Source organism: Schistocerca nitens, chromosome 10 (genome assembly GCF_023898315.1).
Source record: "Schistocerca nitens isolate TAMUIC-IGC-003100 chromosome 10, iqSchNite1.1, whole genome shotgun sequence".
Taxonomy (NCBI): domain Eukaryota; kingdom Metazoa; phylum Arthropoda; class Insecta; order Orthoptera; family Acrididae; genus Schistocerca; species Schistocerca nitens.
In genome coordinates, this window is record NC_064623.1 from 72,315,358 (window position 1) to 72,339,974 (window position 24,617).

At 44.5% G+C, this 24,617-nt stretch overlaps 1 protein-coding gene across 1 annotated transcript in view; it reads left to right on the plus strand.

Annotated features, from left to right (window-relative positions):
- LOC126209880 (trypsin-3-like) overlaps positions 1-24,617 on the plus strand; it is a 70,844-nt gene that overhangs the window by 23,050 nt on the left and 23,177 nt on the right. Inside the window, exons 2-3 of the mRNA XM_049939005.1 lie at positions 5,670-5,871; positions 21,230-21,451. Of these exons, the coding sequence (XP_049794962.1) occupies positions 5,670-5,871; positions 21,230-21,451 (424 nt within the window). The remainder of the gene's footprint in view (positions 1-5,669; positions 5,872-21,229; positions 21,452-24,617) is intronic.

A 24,617-nucleotide genomic window follows, 5' to 3' on the forward strand; every position in this document is an offset into this window, starting at 1 on the left:
GATTTTGAGAGAGTTTAGTTGTGGAAGTTATTAAAAGCATCTCGCACTGAAGAACACCATACATTTAGAACTTCCTTAAAACTTTGCCAGTCTTGGGAATTTTGCGTTCTTTTAAATTTGGCATGCTTTTTCGCTGCTTCTGCAGTACCATCACTTTTTAATTTATGTGGTATATATCTCTCAACTGCTGTCGATACTATCTCTTTGAAATCATTCCACATCTTTTCTGCGCTTGCAATATCATATCGGAAGGAGTGGAGACTGTCTCTTACCGTATAAAGCCGTTAAGAGGATTTTTATCAGCTTTTTTTTTTTTAAATAGATGTACTTTGTGTTCCTTTTTGATGGTTGTGGTTGTTACGAATCATGAAACGACGCGACGCAGTCATGTTTCGATTCATGAGGGTCAGCAACTGATAAAAAAAAAGGGGCCCCCCGGGTCCCAAGGTCGCGATGGCGGCGTCACTGTCCCGCCGAGATAATTTGTCCTTTTAGGACAATTATCTGAGCAAGCACCCACGCCAGCAAAAGGTTGGCGCGTGTAAAAGTTGTCTTTTTGGAGTGACAGTCATGTGGGTATTGATAACTGAAATTGTTTAGTATATAAGGGGCATAAAATTGTTGTCTTCACAGTATGTCCTCTGACTACACGCCGAACACATCTATTGTCTGTGAAGAGCTGCCAGAAACAGTAAGTACATTTCTAAATAATGGACAGTTTGTACAAACTTGCACGGATTGCTGTTTGTGGAAGACTTACAAATGCTTTAGATGTATATGAATTAGAAGTACCAGAAACGATACGAGAAGACATTTTACTCCAATTCCGATATTCAAAATTCAATTTTATGTTAAATTCGTATCGTCTGCCAGAATGCTATATTTTTGATAGAAGCGACAATGTCCCAATGATTAACGAAATTGTGAATGATGCAATAGAAGCAGCTTCTAAAATAAGAGCTGGAATTCCAGTTCCATGGGACATTCTCGCTTTAACCACAATGTCTTTCTTCGACACTACTACATTCTGGCAGAGTCGATTTAAAATTAAAATGTTTTTTTATGAAATTACTTATAAGCAATTGGTATTTACCATTTGTGAAAATTGCTTATATAAATTAACAAATTCTTGGCAAAATTCGTTACTGCAACCGCTTCTCATTGGTATGAAAATTAATATGGTTACAAGGGCACCATATTTTTCAAATGGTGTAATTTGTCCTCCACAAATTAAGCAATACAGTCATTGGTGCATGTTCTGTGCCAATAGTCCTTTATTCAGAAGTGTACGTTGTGGTGGCTCATTGGGCCAAGTCTTTGATTCCGAAGACGACGATGATGATTTACCTGGTTTATTACTTGCAGAGTTCTAATGGAGACGCTGACGGAGATCTTTCAGTCCATCTTCACGCTGGTTCAAGCTCACCTGACGAACCCAACCCTGAAAGTCTTCATTTGGATTGCTACGAGATTGAACTGCCAGTTGGGAGCAACCGATGGACCCTTAGGGACATACATATTAACAATTTTGAATTGTTTGACGAAATTCGAAAATTCCTGTTCACAATTATCGTTTGGTTGCCAGAACTTTTGCGAATATCTGAAATCTCAGAACGATGGTATTACACTGATGTCATTGTCATCAGAGGACCGAACGATATTGATGAATTTAGTAGACGAATTGCTTCTATCGCATCAGTCTACCCTGGAGAAATTATCATATGGAAACATGATGACGACCACATCCACCTCGTCCACGATTGCACGTACTCCTCTAGACGATGTAGATGCCGATTTAGGGTTGACCCATTTATTGCCACCAGAATTAAGAAATGTCCACGACGAAGGAGAGCAATCACAGCCATGTCCGACCTCGACTGGTTCAATATACTCATATATTTCTTCTTGCAAAAAAGGCCAAGTCGGGGACAAGTTTGGATTAGAGGAACCCATAAGAGAGTGCCTGGTGAGTTTGAAATTGTACAATGGGTCAGTTTCATCGAGGGATCCCTCTCAGTATTGGAAAGGGAAAACCCTCGAATTAATGATCAGTTGCAACAAGAACTCACCAGAGATGGCTCACGTAAATGGCCTCATACAAAGCGCAAGCCAATCTCTGACTACCAAAGGTGCAACCCTGAAACGACGGCAAAAAAGGTACTTTCCATATTAATGTCATACAATTGTATACCACCAGAAAATTTAGTGAATGTAATACCATCAGGTCATCCATATTTTATTAATTTGATTGACCCAAAATTCAAACGGTTTTTGGATATGGGTTTAGAACTATATAAAAAAACCATAAATGATTTGGATTTACATGGTATAGAGAATTTATTGTGTTCTGGTTCTGAAGATAATATTTTTTATTCTCATTCCACAAATGTTTGGGATTACTATTATACTCTTCAGGATTCTCTTGCTTGGCTAAATAAACTTTTATTGTTTCAATGTGCAGATGATACTGACGAGGTTACAAAATTTTTAACAAATCTTGTATCTTGGTTCAATAAAAAAGGATTGTATCAATGGCAAGAAAGTGTATATGTACCAAATAAAAAATTAAACACATTATGTATTGTTGGTCCACCAAATAGTGGCAAAAATTGGTTTTTTGATTGTATAATTTCACTTGGTTTAAATGTTGGCCACATTGGACGTTGTCCAGGATTATTTGTTGCTAAGAGGTCAAGTATGCTCTCGATTCCAGTTACGCTTTGACACTACTTAACCTAAATTAAACACACACACCCATGACCGAGGGAGGACTCGTACCTCCGCCGGGACCAGCCGCACAGCCCATGACTGCAGCGTCCGAGACCGTTCGGCTAATCCCGCGCGGCTCGCAGGAGCTATATACTTGAATTTCACTACGAGGTGAACTACTTCTGACAGTAATAAATACTCCATCACCAACTGTATTTAATCTATCATTTCTGAACACTGTTAGGTCCCTTGAAAAAATTTCTGCTCCACTCTTTTCCGGCTTTAGCCAGCGTTCCGTACCTATAACAGTTTGAGCATCAGTGCTTTCTATTAGGGCTTGGAGCTCTGGTTCTTTCCCAACACAGCTGCGACAATTTACAACTACAGTACTGATTGTTGCTACAACTACCTAACTGTGTTTTACCCGCCCAGTTCTTCCACACAGCTCCCGCTAGCTGTGTAACCGCTTCCTGTATGTAGTGGACTCCTGACCTATTAAGCGGAACCTGGAAACCCACCACCCGATGGTGCAAGTCTAGGAATCTGCAGCCTACACGCTCACAGAACAGCCTGAGCCTCTGATTCAGACCCTCCACTCGGCTCTGCACCAAAGGACCACAGTCGGTTCTATCGACGATGCTGTAGATGGTGAGACCCGCCTTAATCTCACAAGCAAGACTGTCAGTCTTTACCATTTCCACTAGCCGCCCGAAACCAGAGAGAATCTCCTCTGATCCTAAGTGACACACGTCATTGGTACTGAAAGGAGCCACCAGCTGCAGTTGGCTGCACCCCATACTCTTCACGGCATCCGGAAGCAGCCTTTCCACATCCGGAATGACTCCTCCCGGAATGCACACGGAGTGCACACTGGCTTCCTTCCCCTCCTTGGCAGCCATCTTCCTAAGGGGCCCCATTGCGCGCCTAGCGACGGAGCTCCCAACTACCAGCAAACCCATCCTCTATGAATGCCCAGACCTTGTGGGCCGAAAAGCTTCCTCTGGAGTACGGTGGACGATAGCATCCGGCTCAGAGACATCCTCAGCCACAGATAATGCCCGAAACCTATTCTTCAAACGAACTGGGGAGGCCCTAAAATTGTCTTTTCAGAAATTTTTTTGCTGCCTGCCAGACTTTGGAATGGTTCAAATGGTTGGCTCTGAGCACCATGGGACTTAACATCTATGGTCATCAGTCCCCTAGAACTTAGAACTACTGAAACCTAACTAACCTAAGGACATCACACAACACCCAGTCATCACGAGGCAGAGAAAATCCCTGACCCCGCCGGGAATCGAACCCGGGATCCCGGACACGGGAAGCGAGAACGCTACCGCACGACCACGAGCTGCGGACAGACTTTGGAAAGATCTCGCACTCGACCACAGGTGAGGGGTCAACCTCAGTGCAGGCAGTACCTGGAGCAGCCACAGCAGTGGGGACATGTGGGACTTCGACGTCCTTGCATCCCCACGTCCGAACCCCCACAGTGATGCTCCTTGGCAGCAGCCTCAAGCTGTGTGACAGAAGCCAATACAGCCTGGAGCTGTGAGCGAAGGGCCGCCAACTCAGCTCGCATCTGTACACAGCAATCGCAGTTCCTATCCAGAACTGCAGTCGCTACTATTTGAAGCTCATAAAAATATGTAGCAAACGAAAGGTGTACTCGATTTATTAGCAGCAGGAATTCGAAGTGCTCTCTCACTAATGGTCTAAACGACTCTGAGCTGCACTAACTAAAACAAACAAAAGCCTATACAACATGAGGGCGATAACAATGGCAGCATTATACACTACACTGTTGTTAAAATGAAAGCTTGTGCCTAGTAAGCACTCGAACACTCAAGAATCTACAAAAATAATCTAGTAACTGCATAGGTATCTGTAAATAAGTCGCTCCTGTTGGAAGCTCGTAAAAATATATAACAAACGAATGGGGTACTCACCTCATTAGCAGCAGGAACACGAGGTGCCCTGTCTCTGGCGGTCTATCTGACACATAGCGTTGTTTTAATAGTCTATTAAAGGATTACAAAGTTTGAAGTAAATCTGTGATCCCATAATCAGGACCTCCCCTCGTAAGACTTAAAACTTTGATTAAAGTTTATTAAGTTAGTTTTATGGAGCAGTATGGACTGAAAGAAGGTGTATTGGGGAGTACTGAGGAAAGTATGTTGAGCCAGTACTTCATTGTAGACAACTGCATCATCTGCAAAAATTCTGAGGTTTCCATTAATATTCTCGCCAATATCTTTAATAAACGACATGAACAGCAAGGGTCCCAATACACTTCTCTATGACATACCAGAATCTGCTTCTACTTTTGTGAGTGCATCTCCATCGTAATTAAAGTGTTCTGCCATTCCTACCAAAAATCCTGGACCCTTTCACCGTCGGCGGCCGTGGCCGAGCGGTTCTAGGCGCCTCAGTCCGGAACTGTGCTGCCGCTACAGTCGCAGGTTCGAATCCTGCCTTCGGCATGGATGTGTGTGATGTCCTTAGGTTTAAGTAGTTCTAAGTCTAGGGAACTGATGACCTCAGATGTAAAGTCCCATAGTGCTTAGAGCCATTTGAGCCATTTTGGACCGTTTCACTAATTTTGTTTGCCCGCATCTCGTGGTCGTGCGGTAGCGTTCTCGCTTCCCACGCCCGGGTTCCCGGGTTCGATTCTCGGCGGGGTCAGGGATTTTCTCTGCCTCGTGATGGCTGGGTGTTGTGTGATGTCCTTAGGTTAGTTAGGTTTAAGTAGTTCTAAGTTCTAGGGGACTGATGACCATAGATGTTAAGTCCCATAGTGCTCAGAGCCATTTGAACCATTTTGAACTAATTTTGTTTTTATTGCTGGTGTGGTCACGAGTCAAATGCCGACTGGAGACAGCTTGTGTTTGAGTTGATCTGTGTTGAGATAATTGACACTCTGCTACTCTGGTATTTGTGAGGGCACTACTGACGTTGCACAGGCACCGCCTTCCTGGGCGGCACCAAGTACCAGTCGATGGCGGACGTGCGGCAGCCGGAGGTGGTGGTGGCGGTGGTCAGCGACATCCGCGTCTTCAGCGGTTCCGACCGCCACCTGGACCACGACGTGGCGATCGGCAAGCTGTCGAGGAAGTGCGATCCGAATGCCAACATCAACCACGTCGCACTCACCTCGGTCACCAAGTACGTACAGTTTAGACATGGGCAAACTCGTTCATCCTTGGGAACTAGTTCACTGCTGATAGTTCTTTTTTGGGAACCGTTCATTTTTACTCGTTCACCGTTCATTTGGCTTGGTATATGGTTCTTATGAAAAACTGAAAACTAGTAGTATAGGTGACTGAGGGATGGAGGGCACCAAGGGGGGGGGGGCACTTGCCTCCCCCCTGGAGTATAGAGATTTTATTCATTACAGAATTAGCCAACCATAGCCTTGTGTGGCCGATCGCAGGGAAATAATATAGGGTAGCGCACGGGAAACCGGCCCCGAGTACAGACTGCTCGCCAATTACGGACGATGTGTTGCTCGTTGCGAGCAGATACAACAAACAAACATGTAATAATTAGGCAGTGAAGAAATAACAAGGTAATGCAAGCAACAATTGCGAAACAATCGATGACGATGTGTAGAGAGCTGGAGAAGGGAACATGAAAATCTCACGCGACGCGCATGGGCTATAGCTCACGTAGTCTTGTAAACGTGTTGGTGGCTGTTTCCCAACTTAATAGACCACAAGTGTCTTGTATAAAATTCTTCGTTTCGACTTCCACTACATAGCTATGCTGCGTTGTAAACTATAATCGTTTACACCCTATATATACTTCACGTTGTCTCTGAGCTCGTAGGCGAAGTAGAGACTTTATGGAAGCATAAAATAAAATGTGGTTTTCTCATACTTGCGTCACACGCTTAGTAAATATTATGTTTTTATGTTGCATTATTAACGTTAATGCAGCAATAATAATAATAATTAAGTTCGCAGTAATAAAGTTTTTGGTTTGAAAGCTCCTTCTGAACAAATGTTTTTGAGATAATACGTAAATACGATTTTATGGCGATCTATGTCTTTTCAAATGGAGAGTCACCGCTTTTCCTACTGAGCCAAAATGACCCACAACCCACTTTTTTTTTCAAAGAAACCAAACTAGCAGGTACTGCAAATTGGAAACAACCAAACTTAAAAATAATTAGAGCCTTCCTAAATGTAATGTTTTGTATATGAAAGATACACGAAAATCGTTTAATATGAATTTTCTTACACTAAAAATTAAACACATTCTAGAAAGTTAGCTGCCAAATCAAGTCGATGAAACCAAAAAATATAAGAATAACAAAAAAAAATTCCCTTGTTATAAGTATGTCTTCTGCTGTTCATCGATATAATGAAGTGAGCTGATATGCCCTTTTGTTACCTGAAAAGACGTATCTATTACATACAACTTAATTTTTATGTAATTTACGTAATTGTAAAATACTTTTTGATTAATGGTCGTGGACGCTGAATAGCCAGAACCAAGTGCAAGAACAGTTTGGAACACATGTAAAATAGGCGAGCGCAGTGAACGAAACGAACAACTGGATACTGAACTAACTAGGAGCAGTCGGCAGTGGAACTGAGACAGGTGGCCATGCGAAGAACGACGAGTGCGGCCGAGGGAGACCGAGACTGAGACGAGCAACGATCCGAGTCTGGAACGAGAACTGCCGAAGTGACCGCCGCGACCGAAGTGAACTAGTGAACTATGAACCGATCGTTCCTCGTTCTCGGGAACTATAAGTAGACCGTCGCGACCGAAGTGAACTATGAACTGATCATTCCTCGTTCCCGGGAACTATAAGTAGACCGCCGCGACCGAAGTGAACTATGAACCGGTCGTTCCTTGGAATTCGTTCCGCGGTCCTTTCGTTCATCTTGGTGAACCGTTCCTTTGCACCTGTTCGTTCGCGAACTACCCATCTCTAGTACAGTTCACAGCCAGGCCGCATAACAGTGTTTCATTTTTCTGTTTATTTATTTGTAACATGCTCCATTACAATACAGGGTGTTTGAAAAAGAACTCCCTTGTTTTAAGTACAAATTTAATGGAGAAATTAATGATAAATTACATCAATGAGTACATATCATGAAGGAGAATTCCTTCAAGTTTTGTTTAATGGCAGTAGACATCATCGTGGGATCCATTTGTTGCTCTGCACACGACGAGACGGTATTCCATTTCTCGCCACGTATTCACCAACATTTCAGGTATAACCGCTGCGACGATTCTTTCCCGTAAATGATTGATATCTCTGATCTTTTCACAGTATACAACATTTTTTATGTGGCCCCAAAAGAAAAAATCCAGTAGGGGTACATCAGGATTTCGTGGTGGCCAAGGTATTTGGCCAGCACTGTCTGTCCACCTTCCTGGAAAGCGAGTATCAAGAGCTGCACGCACATGATTACTGTAATGAGGTGGGGCGCCATCTTGTAGGAAAAACACAAACCTCTTTGAAACTTCCTGACTAATTAAAACTGTGTGCCGGACCGACACTCGAACTCGGGACCTTTGCCTTTCGCGGGCAAGTGCTCTACTAACTGAGCTACCCAAGCACGACTCACGCCCAGTCCTCACAGCTTTACTTCTGCCAGTACCTCGTTTCCTACCTTCCAAACTTTACAGGAGACGAGGTACTGGCAGAAGTAAAGCTGTGAGGACGGGGCATGAGTCGTGCTTGGGTAGCTCAGTTGGTAGAGCACTTTCCCGCGAAAGGTAAAGGTCCCGAGTTCGAGTCTCGGTCCGACACACAGTTTTAGTCTGCCAGGAAGTTTCATATCAGCGCACACTCCGCTGCAGAGTGGAAATCTCATTCTGGAAACACCCCCCGGGCTGTGGCTAAGCCATGTCTCCGCAATATCCTTTCTTTCAGGAGTGCTAGTTCTGCAAGGTCGCAGGAGAGCTTCTGTAAAGTTTGGAAGGTAGGAGACGAGGTACTGGCAGAAGTAAAGCTGTGAGGACGGGGCGTGAGTCGTGCTTGGGTAGCTCAGTTGGTAAAGCACTTGCCCGCGAAAGGTAAAGGTCTCGAGTTCGAGTCTCGGTCCTGCACGCAGTTTTAGTCTGCCAGGAAGTTTCATATCAGCGCACACTCCGCTGCAGAGTGAAAATCTCATTCTGGAAACAAACCTCTTTGCCGCCTCAATATCGTCCATTTGGGAACAGACGTCCTCTGTCAATATGTCACAGTAAACGTCCCCGTTTATTGTTTTTATTGTTTTTTATACAAAAATGAAAGGACCAGTCACTCGATCATCCATCAAATTGCACCAGACATTAACTCTGGGAGAGTCACGTTTATGCTGAATAACGTCGTGCTGATGCTCTGCCCCCCAAAATTCTGCAGTTATGACGATTAACTATTGCACTAAAATGAAATGTAGCATCAGAAAAGAGTATCTTTTTCAAAAACTTTATATCATCACCAGTTCTGTGTAGAAAGTCAACAGCAAACTCATACCTTTCGAGTTTATCAGTAGCTTTTATTTCATGTAACAGTTGCAATTTGTAGACGCACAACTTAAGCCTTTTACGCACAGCATCATACACAGAACCTTTAGGCATTCCTGATTGTGGACTACATCTGGCCAATGACTTCTTTTGGCTCTGAACACACGAAACACGGATCTGTTCACCATCTTCAGAAGTTCTCGGTCTACCTCGTGATTTTATTTTTAAAACACTACCGGTTTCCTTGAAAGACTTTAGCCAGTGACGTATAGTTTTTGCTGTAGGTGGTTCAGCACCATTGTTGTTGTTGTGGTCTTCAGTCCTGAGACTGGTTTGATGCAGCTCTCCATGCTACTCTATCCAGTGCAAGCTTCTTCATCTCCCAGTACCTATTGCAGCCTACATCCTTCTGAATCTGCTTAGTGTATTCATCTCTTGGTCTCCCTCTACGATTTTTACCCTCCATGCTGCCCTCCAATGCTAAATTTGTGATCCCTCGATGTCTCAGAACATGTACTACCAACCGATCCCTTCTTCTAGTCAAGTTGTGCCACAAACTCCTCTTCTCCCCAGTTCTATTCAATACCTCCTCATTAGTTATGCGAGCTACCCATCTAATCTTCAGCATTCTTCTGTAGCACCACATTTCGAAAGCTTCTATTCTCTTCTTGTCAAAACTATTTATCGTCCACGTTTCACTTCCATACATGGCTACACTCAATAGAAATAATTTCAGAAACGACTTCCTGACATTTAAATCTATAGTAGAAAAAAAAATGGTTCAAATGGTTCTGAGCACTATGGGACTTAACATCTGTGGTCATCAGTCCCCTAGAACTTAGAACTACTTAAACCTAACTAACCTAAGGACATCACACACATCCATGCCCGAGGCAGGATTCGAACCTGCGGCCGTAGCATTGCGCGGTTCCGGACTGCGCGCCTAGAACCGCTAGACCACCGCGGCCGGCCTATAGTAGATGTTAACAAATTTTTCTTCTTCAGAAACGCTTTCCTTACCATTGCCAGCCTTCATTTTATATCCTCTCTACTTCGACCATCATCAGTTATTTTGCTCCCCAAAGAGCAAAACTCCTTTATTACTTTAAGTGTCACATTCCCTACTCTAATTCCCTCAGAATCACCCGACTTAATTCAACTACATTCCATTATCCACGTTTTGCTTTCGTTGATGTTCATCTTATACTCTCCTTTCAAGACATTGTCCATTCCGTACAACTGCTCTTCCAAGTCCTTTGTCCGCAGCTCGTGGTCGTGCGGTAGCGTTCTCGCTTCCCACGCCCGGGTTCCCGGGTTCGATTCCCGGCGGGGTCAGGGATTTTCTCTGCCTCGTGATGACTGGGTGTCGTGTGATGTCCGTAGGTTAGTTAGGTTTAAGTAGTTCTAAGTTCTAGGGGACTGATGACCATAGATGTTAAGTCCCATGGTGCTCAGAGCCATTTTGAACCAAGTCCTTTGCTGTCGCTGACAGAATTACAATGTCATCGCCGAACCTCAAAGTTTTTATTTCTTCTCCATGGATTTTAATACCTACTCCGAACTTTTCTTTTGTTTCCTTCACCACCATACTAACGTCTAAAATTACGAGGAGCTATTCAAAATTTTCTGGACTGGTGCTGCCAACTGTTGGAAACCTTACCTTTGGACTAACGGTCACCATCAGCCTTGAAGTAGTTCCCATCCACACGTACACACCGGTCCCAGCGCTTCTGCCACTGGTCAAACGTTTTCTGGAAGTACTGTTCTTTGATGGTGTTTATCACCACCAGCGATGCTTCTTGAATCCTCTATAGAGTGTCGAACCGACAGCCTTTCAACTTGAGTTTCAGTTTTGGGAATAGCGCGAAGTCGCAAAGGAACCAAATCTGGCGAGTATGGTGGGTGGGGTACAACCGCGATGTTGTTTTTTCCAGAAAAGGTCCTGGTGAGCAAGGACGTGTGACAGGGTGCGTTGTCGTGATGCACCAGCCAGTTCCCTTGGCACCAAAGTTCGCCTCAGTAGTACGCGGAATTCACTGTTTGGTTGGGTGGGACGAATTCTTTGTCCACAATTCCCTTGGTGTCAAAGAAAACGATGATCATGCTCTTCACTTTGCTCTTCGCCTTCTCACTTTTTTGGATTTTGGAGAGCCCAGGCTCTTCCACTGGGACGATTGTTGCGGGTTAGTGTCGAGGTCCGGTGTGCCGGCCGGTCTGTGGATGGTTTTACGCATCAATAATTTGTATGTTCAATACAATAAAAATGTTAAATGTTGTTAATTTTTTCTTTCCTTCGAACTATGAAATTTAAGTTCCGCTTCATCCACGTTCGGGAATATATTACATTAAGTGAAACTAAACGAAAAGTATAGTACTTACTTCATCATTATGATGTAGGTTCCAGGATAGATTAATCTGTTAAATCACACAATTTTCCCCATTTTTGGGTTTATATTATTAATCATCAAGCCAACCTTGACAAAGGATAAAAACAAAACCGCAAGACTCACAAACTCATACTCTCTCTTTCGTCACCACATTCATCCATACACGGATGTTAAACAATTAGTTCAATATTTACATTAATAAATCTACATCTCTACATCTATATCCATACTCCGCAAGCCACCAGACGGCGTGTGGCGGAGGGTACCCTGAGTACCTCTATCGGTTCTCCCTTCTATTCCAGTCTCGTATTGTTCGTGGAAAGAAGGATTGTCGGTATGCTTCTGTGTGGGCTCTAATCTTTCTGATTTTATTTTCATTATCTCTTCGCGAGCTATACGTAGGAGGGAGCAATATACTGCTTGACGCTTCGGTGAAGGTATGTTCTCGAAACTTTAACAAAAGCCCGTACCGAGCTACTGAGCGTCCCTCCTGCAGAGTCTTCCACTGGAGTTTATCTATCATCTCCGTAACGCTTTCGCGATTACTAAATGATCCTGTAACGAAGCGCGCTGCTCTCCGTTGGATCTTCTCTATCTCTTCTATCAACCCTATCTGGTACGGATCCCACACTGCTGAGCAGCATTCAAGCAGTGGGCGAACAAGCCTACTGTAACCTACTTCCTTTGTTTTCGGGTTGCATTCCAATGAATCTCAGTCTGACATTTGCTGTACCAACGATCAACATTATATGATCATTCCATTTTAAATCACTCCTAATGCGTACTCCCAGATAATTTATGGAATTAACTGCGCCGGCCGCGGTGGTCTAGCGGTTCTAGGCGCTCAGTCCGGAACCGCGTGACTGCTACGGTCGCAGGTTCGAATCCTGCCTCGGGCATGGATGTGTGTGATGTCCTAAGGTTAGTTAGGATTGAGTAGTTATAAGTTCTAGTGGACTGATGACCACAGATGTTGAGTCCCATAGTGCTCAGAGCCATTTGAACCATTTTGAATTAACTGCTTCCAGTTGCTGACCTGCTATTTTGTAGCTAAATGATAAGGGACCTATCTTTCTATGTATTCGCAGCACATTACACTTGTCTACATTGAGATTCAATCGCCATTCTCTGCACCATGCGTCAATTCGCTGCAGATCCTCCTGCATTTCAGTACAATTTTCCATTGTTACAACCTCTCGATACACCACAGCATCATCTGCAAAAAGCCTCAGTGAACTTCCGATGTCATCCACAAGGTCATTTATGTAATAATCAGTTACACTTGATTTTTCTTCTCAATTTCAACGTTATATATTTTATTTCACAAAGAAGATTTTCTTTATGTCTGTCGTCTTAAATTATCTCTGAATTATTTTACAAAATGATAGTTATAATGCCGAAAATCGGTATTTCGTACATTTGTTTTAATTCTCATGTAGCATTAATCTATATGGATAATGTTGGGTTTCAGCACACTGGTCCATATGTATTCAATAATTTATAATTGAACTAAAGTCGTGAACTTATTTCGTTCACTTAGCTTAAGCGATCGAGTGTCTAGTAGTAATGTGATTATCTGACTACACAACATCGCATTAAAACACCAAACGTCTCAAAACAAAAATTTAGATTTCGAAATATGCATGTATGGAGAGCTTCACTAAACATCGGTATTATAATGTTACATATCCCATACTACCAAAATGTTCGTAGACGTACAGAAAGTAAATATCCCACGTTGAACTTCCTATTCTAGTTCTGTCAACATTTTTATGGGGCAAGTTTTTCCTCTGTGTACAAACTCTAGGGTTGGGTCGATAACAGAATACGGAACAAAAAAGATCTAATGAATTTATATCCGGAAATGCATGGTTTCCGTGCTACAGACGATTTATTAAATCATACTTTGCTACAGAGACTACGGTCTTATATGCGCTGCTCCATGCTGCCACAGTTACAGTATCCATGGTTTCCTCCTAGAGGGTGGTACTGTTCCTCACATGTCATGCCTTCTCCTGCCATAGTAATCTACATCTACATCTACACTCCGCAAGCCACCCAACGGTGTGTGGCGGAGGGCACTTTACGTGCCACTGTCATTACCTCCCTTTCCTGTTCCAGTCGCGTACGGTTCGCTGGAAGAACGACTGCCGGAAAGCCTCCGTGCGCGCTCGAATCTCTCTTAATTTTACATTCGTGATCTCCTCTGGAGGTGTAGGTAGGGGGAAGCAGTATATTCGATACCTCATCCAGAAACCTGGACAGCAAGCTACACCGCGATGCAGAGCGCCTTTCTTGCAGAGTCTGCCACTTGAGTTTATTAAACATCTCCGTAACGCTATCATGCTTACCAAATAACCCTGTAACAAAACGCGCCGCTCTTCTTTGGATCTTCTCTATCTCCTCTGTCAACCCGACCTGGTACGGATCCCACACTGATGAGCAATACTCAAGTAAAGGTCGAACGAGTGTTTTGTAAGCCACCTCCTTTGTTGATGGACTACATTTTCTAAGGATTCTCCCAATGAATCTCAACCTGGTACCCGCCTTACCAACAATTAATTTTATGTGATCATTCCACTTCAAATAGTTCCGCACGCATACTCCCAGTTTTTTTGCAGAAGTAACTGCTACCAGTGTTTGTTCCGCTATCATATAATCATACAATAAAGGATCCTTCTTTCGATGTATTCTCAATACATTACATTTGTGTATGTTAAGGGTCAGTTGCCACTCCCTGCACCAGGCGCCTATCCGCTGCAGATCTTCCTGCATTTCGCTGCAATTTTCTAATGTTGCAACTTCTCTGTATACTACATCATCATCCACGAAAAGCCGCATGGAACTTGCGACACTATCTACTAGGTCATTTATATATACTGTGAAAAGCAATGGTCCCATAACACTCCCCTGTGGCACGCCAGAGGTTACTTTAACGTCTGTAGACATCTCTCCATTGAGAACAACATGCTGTGTTCTGTTTGCTAAAAAGTCTTCAATTTACCCACACAGCTGGTCTGATATTCCGTAGGCTCTTACTTTGTTTATCAGGCGACAGTGCGGAACTGTATCGAACGCCTTCCGGAAGCCAAGGAAAATGACGTCTACCTGGGAGCCTGTATCTAATATTTTCTGGGTCTCATGAACAAATAAAGCGAGTTGGGTCTCACACGATCGCTGTTTCCGGAATCCATGTTGATTCCTACAGAGTAGATTCTGGGTTTCCAGAAATGACATGATACGCCAGCAAAAAACATGTTCTAAAATTCTACAACAGATCGATGTCAGAGATATAGGCCTATAGTTTGGCGCATCTGCTCGACGGCCCTTCTTGAAGACTGGGACTACCAGTGCTCTTTTCCAATCGTTTGGAGCCTTTCTTTCCTCTAGAGACTTGCGGTACACGGCTGTTAGAAGGGGGGCAAGTTCTCTCGCGTACATCCGATTGGTAATTGGTAATTGGTAATGTTGTCTCCGATTCACTTCTCTTGCTGACTCACCTTGCATTGGATGTGATACAGCGATGTACACAATGGTTCTGTATTCGAATCGAGAGCTTGCCGACATGGTGTTTACTTATAGAGCGGCAAATGGCAACAGGAGGCGAAGCCCGCATCTCGTGGTCGTGCGGTAGCGTTCTCGCTTCCCACGCCCGGGTTCCCGGGTTCGATTCCCGGCGGGGTCAGGGATTTTCTCTGCCTCGTGATGGCTGGGTGATGTGTGCTGTCCTTAGGTTAGTTAGGTTTAAGTAGTTCTAAGTTCTAGGGGACTTATGACCACAGCAGTTGAGTCCCATAGTGCTCAGAGCCATTTGAACCATTTGAACAGGAGGCGGGCAGTAACGTTATATTAGGAGACCCATCCCCGTCGACAACAACAACTGCATTTAGTGTTTGCAACAGTGTTTCGCCCATTGTTCGAGACAAGGTCGGTTCAGAGAGCAGGAAATTATGAAGGACGTACGCGAAATGTTGAGAGACCAGACTTGGAGGAAAATAAGATTAACGCTGTGGAAGGCGACAGCCGTGTCAGTACCAGGCAGTTAGCCTGCCAGTACAGGGTAAGCCAGACGACCGTGTGGAACATTCTCCGTGACAATTGTAGCTCCCCACGGCGTGTGCGGGGCTTAGTAGTGACAGAATTTCCACATCGGGAGCAGTATTTTCACTGGTTTCTTCACCAGGCAACCACGATTCCGGGATTTGTGTCGTCCACCCTATTCACAGATGAGGCCACCTTCATACAAAGTGGTATCTTCAACTTTCATAACAGTCATCTGTGGGATAGTATGCAGAATCACCATAGTATGGTGACGGGGAATCATCAGCATCGATGCAGCAGGAATGTGTGGGCTGGGATAACTGGCGACCGTATCTTGGGACAAGCCTTCCTTCCACATCGCCTAACAGACCGGAACTATCGGCGTTCCTAAAGCGTGACTTTGCCTCCACTGGTGGGAGAAGTATCCATTGATGATTCGAAGGGTTATGTGGCTCCTACATGACGGTGCTCCAGCCCGCTTCGCCATTAGTGTCCGGACGCATCTCATTTGTGTCTGCCCTGGTCGATGGATAGGACGAGGGGGCCTGCTCTTTACCTGTGCGATTTCTGGTTATGAGGCCATCTCAAAAGTATCGTGCGTGCAGACCCCATTCCAGATGTTCAGACATTGGAGCAGCGTATTCATGCTGCGTTTGACACTGGATGCAGCCCGGCCGATGTGAACGTGTCAGACAGAACATGCTACGAAGCGTACACGCAAGCGTTGAGAGACATGGAAACCATTTTCAGCTCATACTGTAACTGTGGCTGCATGTACAGCGCGTATTTGACCACAATCTCTGTAACAAGGTGTGACTGAATAAATGGTCTCTAGCATGGAAACCATGCGTTACCGGACATGTTCCGTATCCTCTCATCAATCAGTCTCTAGGGTTTGTACACGGTGGAATAAGTCAGCCTGCATAATTTCATAACTGCAGAAACTACTGGCCATTAAAATTGCTACACCAAGAAGAAATGCAGATAATAAACGGGTATTCATTAGACAAAGATATTATACTAGAACTGAAATGCGATTACATTTTGCCGGCCTCGGTGGCCTAGCGGTTCTAGGCGCACAGTCCGGAACCGCGCGACTGCTACGGTCGCAGGTTCGAATCCTGCCTCGGGCATGGATGTGTGTGATGTCCTTAGGTTAGTTAGGTTTAAGTAGTTCTAAGTTCTAGGGGACTAATGACCAGAGATGTTAAGTCCCATAGTGCTCAGAGCCATTTGAACCATTTTTTGTGATTACATTTTCACGCAATTTGGGTGCATCGATCCTGAGAAATCAGTACCCAGAACAACCATCTCTGGCCGTAATAACGGCCTTGATACGCCTGGGCATTGAGTCAAACAAAGCTTGGATGGCGTGTACAGGCACAGCTGCCCATGCAGCTTCAACGCTATACCACAGTTCATAAAGAGTAGTGACTGGCGTATTGTGACGAGCCAGTTCCTCGGCCACCATTGACCAGACGTTTTCAGTTGGTGAGAGATCTGGAGAAATGCTGGCCAGGGCAGCAGTCGAACATTTTTTGTATCCAGAAAGGCCCGTACAGGACCTGCAACACACGGTCGTGCATTATCCTGCTGAAATGTAGGGTTACGCAGGGATCGAATGAAGAGTAGAGCCACGGGTCGTAACACATCTGAAATGTAACGTCCACTGTTCAAAGTGCCGTCAATGCTAACAAGAGGTGACCGAGACGTGTAACAAATGGCATCCCACACCATCACGCTGGGTGATACGCCAGCATGGCGATGACGAATACACGCTTCCAATGTGTGTTCGCCGCGATGTCGCCAAACACGGATGCGACCATCATGATGCTGTAAACAGAATCTGGATTCATCCGAAAAAATGACGTTTTGCCATTCGTGCACCCAGTTCGTCGCTGAGTACACAATCGTAGGCGCTCCTGTCTGTGATGCAGCGTCAAGGGTAACCGCAGCCATGGTCTCCGAGCTGATAGTCCATGCTGCTGCAAACGTTGTCGAGCTGTTCGTGCAGATGGTTGTTGTCTTGCAAACGTCCACATCTGTTCACTCAGGGATCGATACGTGGCTGCACGATCCGTTACAGCCATGCGGATAAGATGCCTGCCATCTCGACTGCAAGTGATCCGAGGCCGTTGGGATCCAGCACGGCGTCCCGTATTACCCTCCTGAACCCACCGATTCCATGTTCTGTTAACAGTCATTGCATCTCGACCAACGCGAGCAGCAATGACACGATACGATAAACCGCAATCGCGACAGGCTACAGTCCTACCTTTATCAAAGTCGGAAACATGATGGTACGCATTTCTCCTCCTAACACGAGGTATCATAACAACGTTTCACCAGGCAACGCCGGTCAACTGCTGTTTGTGTATGAGAAATCGGTTGGAAACTTTCCTTATGTCACCACGTTGTAGGTGTCGCCACCGGCGCCAATCTTGTGTGAATGCTCTGAGAAGCTAATCATTTGCATATCACAGCATCTTCTTCCTGACGGTTTAATTTCGCGTCTGTAGCACGTCATCTTCGTGGTGTAGCAATTTTAATGGTCAGTAGTGTAGTAGCAGATAAATTTCATTATTCGTGGTATGGCTGTCTCGTTGTCTAGAGTGTCGTTTCCTGTTTATGCTTTCCAATTAGTAAGTCGAAGGTTTTTTTGTTTCAATATATGTCGCTGGAATATTTTTGCTTTTTGACATCATTAGTATTTATTCATAACGTTTGACATTTTCTACAACATCACTTGTAAAGTAAATGCCTCGTGCAACATTGCAACACAACATAAGGAACTTGATAGCTACATTAACCAATCTGGTATGGCCGCTCGGTTTGAGGCGCCATGTCGTGGATTGCGCAGCTCCTCCCGCAGGAGGTTCGAGTCCTACCTCGAGCGTGGGAGGATGTATTGTTCTTAGCATGAGTTAGTTTAAGTAGTGTGTAAGTCTAGGGACCGATGACCTCAGCAGTTTAGTCCCTTAGGAATTCACACAATTTGAACATTTTGAACAATCTGAATAACCGAAACTATTGTGGCACTTTCGGCGCCTAAAATTTTTATAAATATTACATACATAGCTTCCAGATCCTTCTAGAAGAGGATGTAGTTCAAATGATTTTATTATGACTGTCTTAATTGAAATTACTTTTGAGGTATAATTTACATAATGTTTTCAGGAAATATTTATATAAAAGTTTATGCGCCTAATAATTAATAATTAAGTTTGTAAATTTCGACACTGTTAGAACTATCAGCTTCCGGTCTTTGTATAATTGTCGATTCAATTATCAAGTAACAGTTGTGATTACTAATTTTCATGGTTCAAGATCGATGTTGCTAAATGAATCGATATGAAAAATAAAATTATATTGTCAGAAAAATAGTGTTTTGATGATCAAATATACGTATGCAATATTGTCTTTAGATGTGACATATACAGTGTGAAAAGTATTTAAACCGACAAACTCTGGGAGGTTGTAGGGGACTTCAAAACAAATATTTTTCCCTAATGTCATTTTTTCCTATGAGGAGTGTTTAAACCGGCAGAGGAAGATTTCTCTGGCGGCAAATTAATTAATCCAACAAACACTTTGCCACTGCCAATCCACGTTTCCGGGAACCATCGGTCCAGGAATCGACGCACACGATGACCGAAATGTGCCGGCGCCCCGTCATGTTGGAACCACATGCATTGTCTTGTAGGGAGCGGGACGTTTTCCAGCAATTCTGGCAATGCTCTGGCGAGAAAATTCCAGTAGTACCTGCCATTTAATGGCCTGTGTAGCAGATACGGCCCAATTAAACAGTCCCCAACAACACCGGCCCGTACATTAACGTAGAACCACACTTGATGAGCGCTAGTAACTGTGGCATGTGGGTTATCCTCATTCCAAACATGCGAATTGTGCATGTTGAAGACTCCATCACGACCGAACATTGCTTCCTCGGTAAACAACACAGAGGATGGAAATTTAGGATGCATTTCACACTGTTCCAGGTACCACTGTGGAAACTGTGCTCTGGGTGGATAATCAACTGGTTCCAGGTTGTGGACACGCTGTAAGGGAAATGGACGTAACAATTGCTCTCGAAGGACTGTTCTTACATTCGTCTGATTCGTCCCCATGTTACGTGCAATTGCACGAGTGCTGATTGAAGGATCCCACTCCACATGCTGCAAGACAGCTTCCTCAACTTTGAGCGTTTTACCGTGCGACGGCGTCCCTGTCCAGGTAATCTGCTAAATCATCCGGTCTCACGCAGACGTTGGTACACAGCAGCAAAGGTCGTATGATTCGGGATGCGGCGATTGGGATATTATTGTTTATAAACCCGCTGTGCAGCTCGTCCGTTGTGGTGCGCTACGTAGTACGCACCAACCATGTCTGTACTCCAGGTGTATCGCTCCATTAGTAAACAGAAACAATGCACTACTACACTGGTGGACAGCAGTTGCCTACAACTGAAGAGCGTAATATGGCCTCCACCGGTTTAAATAATCCTCATAGGAAAAAAATGACATTAGGGAAAAATATTTGTTTTGATGTCCCCTACAACCTCCCAGAGTTTGTCGGTTTAAATACTTTTTACCCTGTATATAATTTAAGGGGGGTAGGACGTCAAACGGGCCGACTTGGAGCAGGAGAGGCACCACAGGACATTTTATTTTCTACTGTCTACACTTTTACAAATAAATTCATAAAACTTTGTCAGCATGACCAGGAAGGATTCGGGAATCACACTCATAGCAGTGGAAGTTCAAAAACATAAGAAAATAAGTTTTTTTTGCATGTGAAATTTCATCATTTTTTCGCTTACTATTGGCTGCATTTGTTGCTGTAGGTACATCTTTCTTCACAAGTAAGAGAGATTCTTTGATTAATTTTGCACAGCATACAAACCATACTTACAGGTGTATGAAACTCTAGAATTTTCCAAATCTATTAAAGACTGTGGTAAAAATTGAGATAATTAACTACAAAATTTAATTTTTTTTTATAAACATAAGGTTTAAAACGTAACAGCTCATTCATTTTTTCATAAATTAAATAGATTCTAGAGTTTCGGACACCTGTAAGTATGGTTTGTATGCTGTGCAAAATTCATCGAACAGTCTCTCTTACTTATGAAGAAAAGTGTACCTATAGCAACGAATGCAGTCAGTAGTAAGTGAAAAAATGATGAAATTTCACATGTAAAAAAAAAAATTTGTCATGCTTTTGAACTTCCTCTGCTATGAGTGTGAATCCTGAATCCTTCCTGGTCATGCTGACAAAGTTTTATGAATTTACTTGTAAAAGTATAGACAGTGGAAATTAAAATGTCCTGTGGTGCCTCTCCTGCTCCAAGTCAGCCCGTTTGACGTCCTACCCCCATTAAGTACGTATTTAACTCAGGTCAGGCCGAAATTTATACGGGATTTAATGTTTCAGTTGAGGTACGAAAGCTGTGAGGTGGCAAAATTCATTACAGTATCGAGTACTGTCCTCGTTCATAGGTGAATTTTAGGCTCGACGTGCTCCCAGAAGGTGTGGGTGCTGCGTTGTAGTGAGGTGAGCGAGGGTTCGGTTTGTGACGTGTGGAGCGGGCCCAGCGACGGCACGATGATGGGTTTGTGTTGTGGCAGGTGGGACGAGCCCAGGGTGGGCATCATGATGGGCTTCGGCGAGACGTTCGAAGGGGACTCTGCGCACGTGCTGGGCAGCGCGAGTGTGACGCTGGAGTGCGGCGAGATGTGCAGCCAGGAGGTGCCCGCCTACCGCCTGGGCCAGAACGCGCTCTGCGGCGTCAACACGACGTACGCCATGTGCTGGGGCGACATGGGCGGCGCCGTCATAGACAACGAGGGGTACGTCTCACTTCCTGCTCGGCCGTCTCCGTCTCGACCGACGGGGTCGCCTCACAACTTCAGCCCCTCTTCTTTCTTTGTTGTTTCTTATTATTCCAGGACTCCAACTCACACTCGTCCTTGTCTCCGTGATGTTTCTGATTTTTCCAAACCTTTGGAGAATTTTGATACTTATCGGTACATGCGCTACCTAATAGTCCAAAAACGCCGCGCATAAAAACGGGATTTTTCAGGACACATCCTCAGGTTCTATTGGTGATAGAAAGGTAGGATCTAGTGTATTGGATACCCATTGGGCTAGAGACCATCTATATCCAGCAGAAGGATTGTCTTAGTTTCAGTATCCTATGGTACAATGTAAAAACACACAGTAACGGAAATCAATATAAAGGCGCGGTTCCTACGAAAGTCCACCACTTGCCACTAAAATTGCTACACCAAGAAGAAATGCAGATGATAAACGGGTATTCATTGGACTAATGTATTATACTAGAACTGACATGTGATTACATTTTCACGCAATTTGGGTGCATAGATCCTGAGAAATCAGTACCAAGAACAACCACCTCTGGCCGTAATAACGGCCTTAATACGCCTGGGCATTGAGTCAAACAGAGCTTTGATGACGTGTACAGGTACAGCTGCCCATGCAGCTTCAACACGGTACCACAGTTCATCAAGAGTGGTGACTGGCGTTTTGTGACGAACCAGTTGCTCGGCCACCATTGACCAGACGTTTTCAGTTTGTGAGAGATCTGGAGAATGTGCTGGCCAGGGCAGCAGTCGAACATTTTCTGTATCCAGAAAGGCCCATACAGGACCTGCAACATGCGGTCTTGCATTATCCTGCTGAAATGTAGGGTTTTGCAGGGATCGAATGAAGCGTAGAGCCACGGGTCGTAACACATCTGAAATGCAACGTCCACTGTTCACAGTGCCGTCAATGCGAACAAGAGGTGACCGAGGCGTGTAACCAATGGTACCCCATACCATCACGCCGGGTCATACGCCAGTATGGCGATGACGAATACACGCTTCCAATGTGCGTTCACCGTGATGTCGCCAAACACTGATGCGACCATCATGATGTTGTAAACAGAAACTGAATTCATCCGAAAAAATGACGTTTTGCCATTCGTGCACCCAGGTTCGTCGTTGAGTACACCATCGCAGGCGCTCCTGTCTTTGATGCAGCGTCAAGGGTAACCGTAGCTGTGGTCTCCGAGCTGATAGTCCATGCTCCTACAAACGTCGTCGAACTGTTCGTGCACATGGTTGTTGTCTTGCACACGTCCCCATCTGTTGACTCAGGGATCGAGACGTGGCTGCACGATCCGTTACAGCCATGCGGGTAACATGCCTGTCATCTCGACTGCTAGTGATACGAGGCCGTTGGGATCCAGCACGGCGTTCCGTATTACCCTCCTGAACCCACCGACTCCATATTCTGCTAACAGTCATTGGATCTCGATCAGCGCGAGCAGCAATGTCGCGATACGATAAAACGCAATCGCGATAGGCTACAATCCGACCTTTATCAAAGATGGTACGCATTTCTCCTCCTTACACGAGGCATCACAACAACGTTTCTCCAGGGAACGCCGGTCAACTGCTGTTTGTGTATGAGAAATCGGTTGGAAACTTTCCTCATGTCAGCACGTTGTAGGTGTCGCCACCGGCGCCAGCCTTGTGTGAATGCTCTGAAAAGCTAATCATTTGCATATCACAGCATCCTCTTCCTGTCGCTTAAATTTCGCGTCTGTAGCACGTCATATTCGTGGTGTAGCAATTTTAATGGCCAGTAGTGTACTTATTGTGCATGGTCTGCTTCGAAATACTTTCCTCCACAACTGATACACCGCTCCCAACGATTTCCACTTCTGGAACCAGCCTTGGTACGCCTCCTGCTGGATTGCGCGAAGCGCCGTCTGAAAATTTTCTTTTATCTCGTCTATCATTTTCAGATCCTTTCAACAGGGTTTTCAATTTTTGAAATAAAAGTCCGCAGGGGCCAGATTTGGAGAGTACGAAGGATGAGGCTGCACAGAGATTTCGTTTCTTGTCCAATCGTCACGCATCAGTAGTGATGAATTGTCGGGTGCGTTATCGTGATGCAATAGGCGCGGACTGTCGCGCCATATTTCAAGCCGTTTCCTTCTCACATTTCCTCGCAGGCGTCGCAACACGTCCCGATAGTACCACCGATTAATAGTTTGTCCCTGTGGCATGAATTCATGATGAACTATTCCTTCAAAGTCAAAAAAACTATCAGCATGACTTTGACATTTGCCCCGACGAGACCTTTTTGGTCTTTGAGAACCGTTTACGACCCACTGTGAAGATTGAATCTTGGTCTCAACACCATAACCGTAGACCAACGTCTCATAGCCATTTACTGTTCTCTTAAGGAACATCTCATTCTTACTTGCGCGATCCAAAAGCTCTTCACAGATCGCGAGGTGAAGGTCTTTCTGGTCTTGACTCATGAGCCGTGGGCAACGCGATGCATTCCATGTCAGGATTTCGTGACATAATCCAACCGAAACGTTGCATTCTTCGGCAATCTCTGGGACAGCCACTCTTCGTTTGGCACGCACAATTTCGTTGACGTTTCTGACATGAGCGTCCTCTGTAGATCTCGAAGGGCGTACTGAATGAGCGCCATCTTTAACTTCCGTCCGAGCATTTTTAAACAGCGTGAACCATTCGTAACACTGAGTATGGCTTAAGCACTCATCACTGTAGCCTCCATCATTTGGTGTGTCTCTGTAAATGTTTTCCTGAGTTTTACGCAAGATCTAATGCAGACGTGTTGCTCCTCTAACTCTGCCATCTCGAAATTCGCAAAGTTTGCGACACAACGTTCTACTCAGTACAGCATTGAACAATAACGTAACAGACCTACAGCAGTGAAACTTCCAGCAGTATCCACGTAGAAACTGCTTTAGAAACCTCATATGGACATATGAGATCATCATATTTTGCTCCTGGGAAGTTGTGTCATTTCTAGTACATCTTATACGAGGGTTACTTCAAAAGAAATGCACACTATTTTTGTAAAAATACAGTTTTCATTCTGCGTGTGTGAAAGTTATACAGTGTGTAGTTACATCATTCCCGCTTGTTTTCCAATTTAGTTCAACCTGTTCCCGTGAGTGGCGCCGTC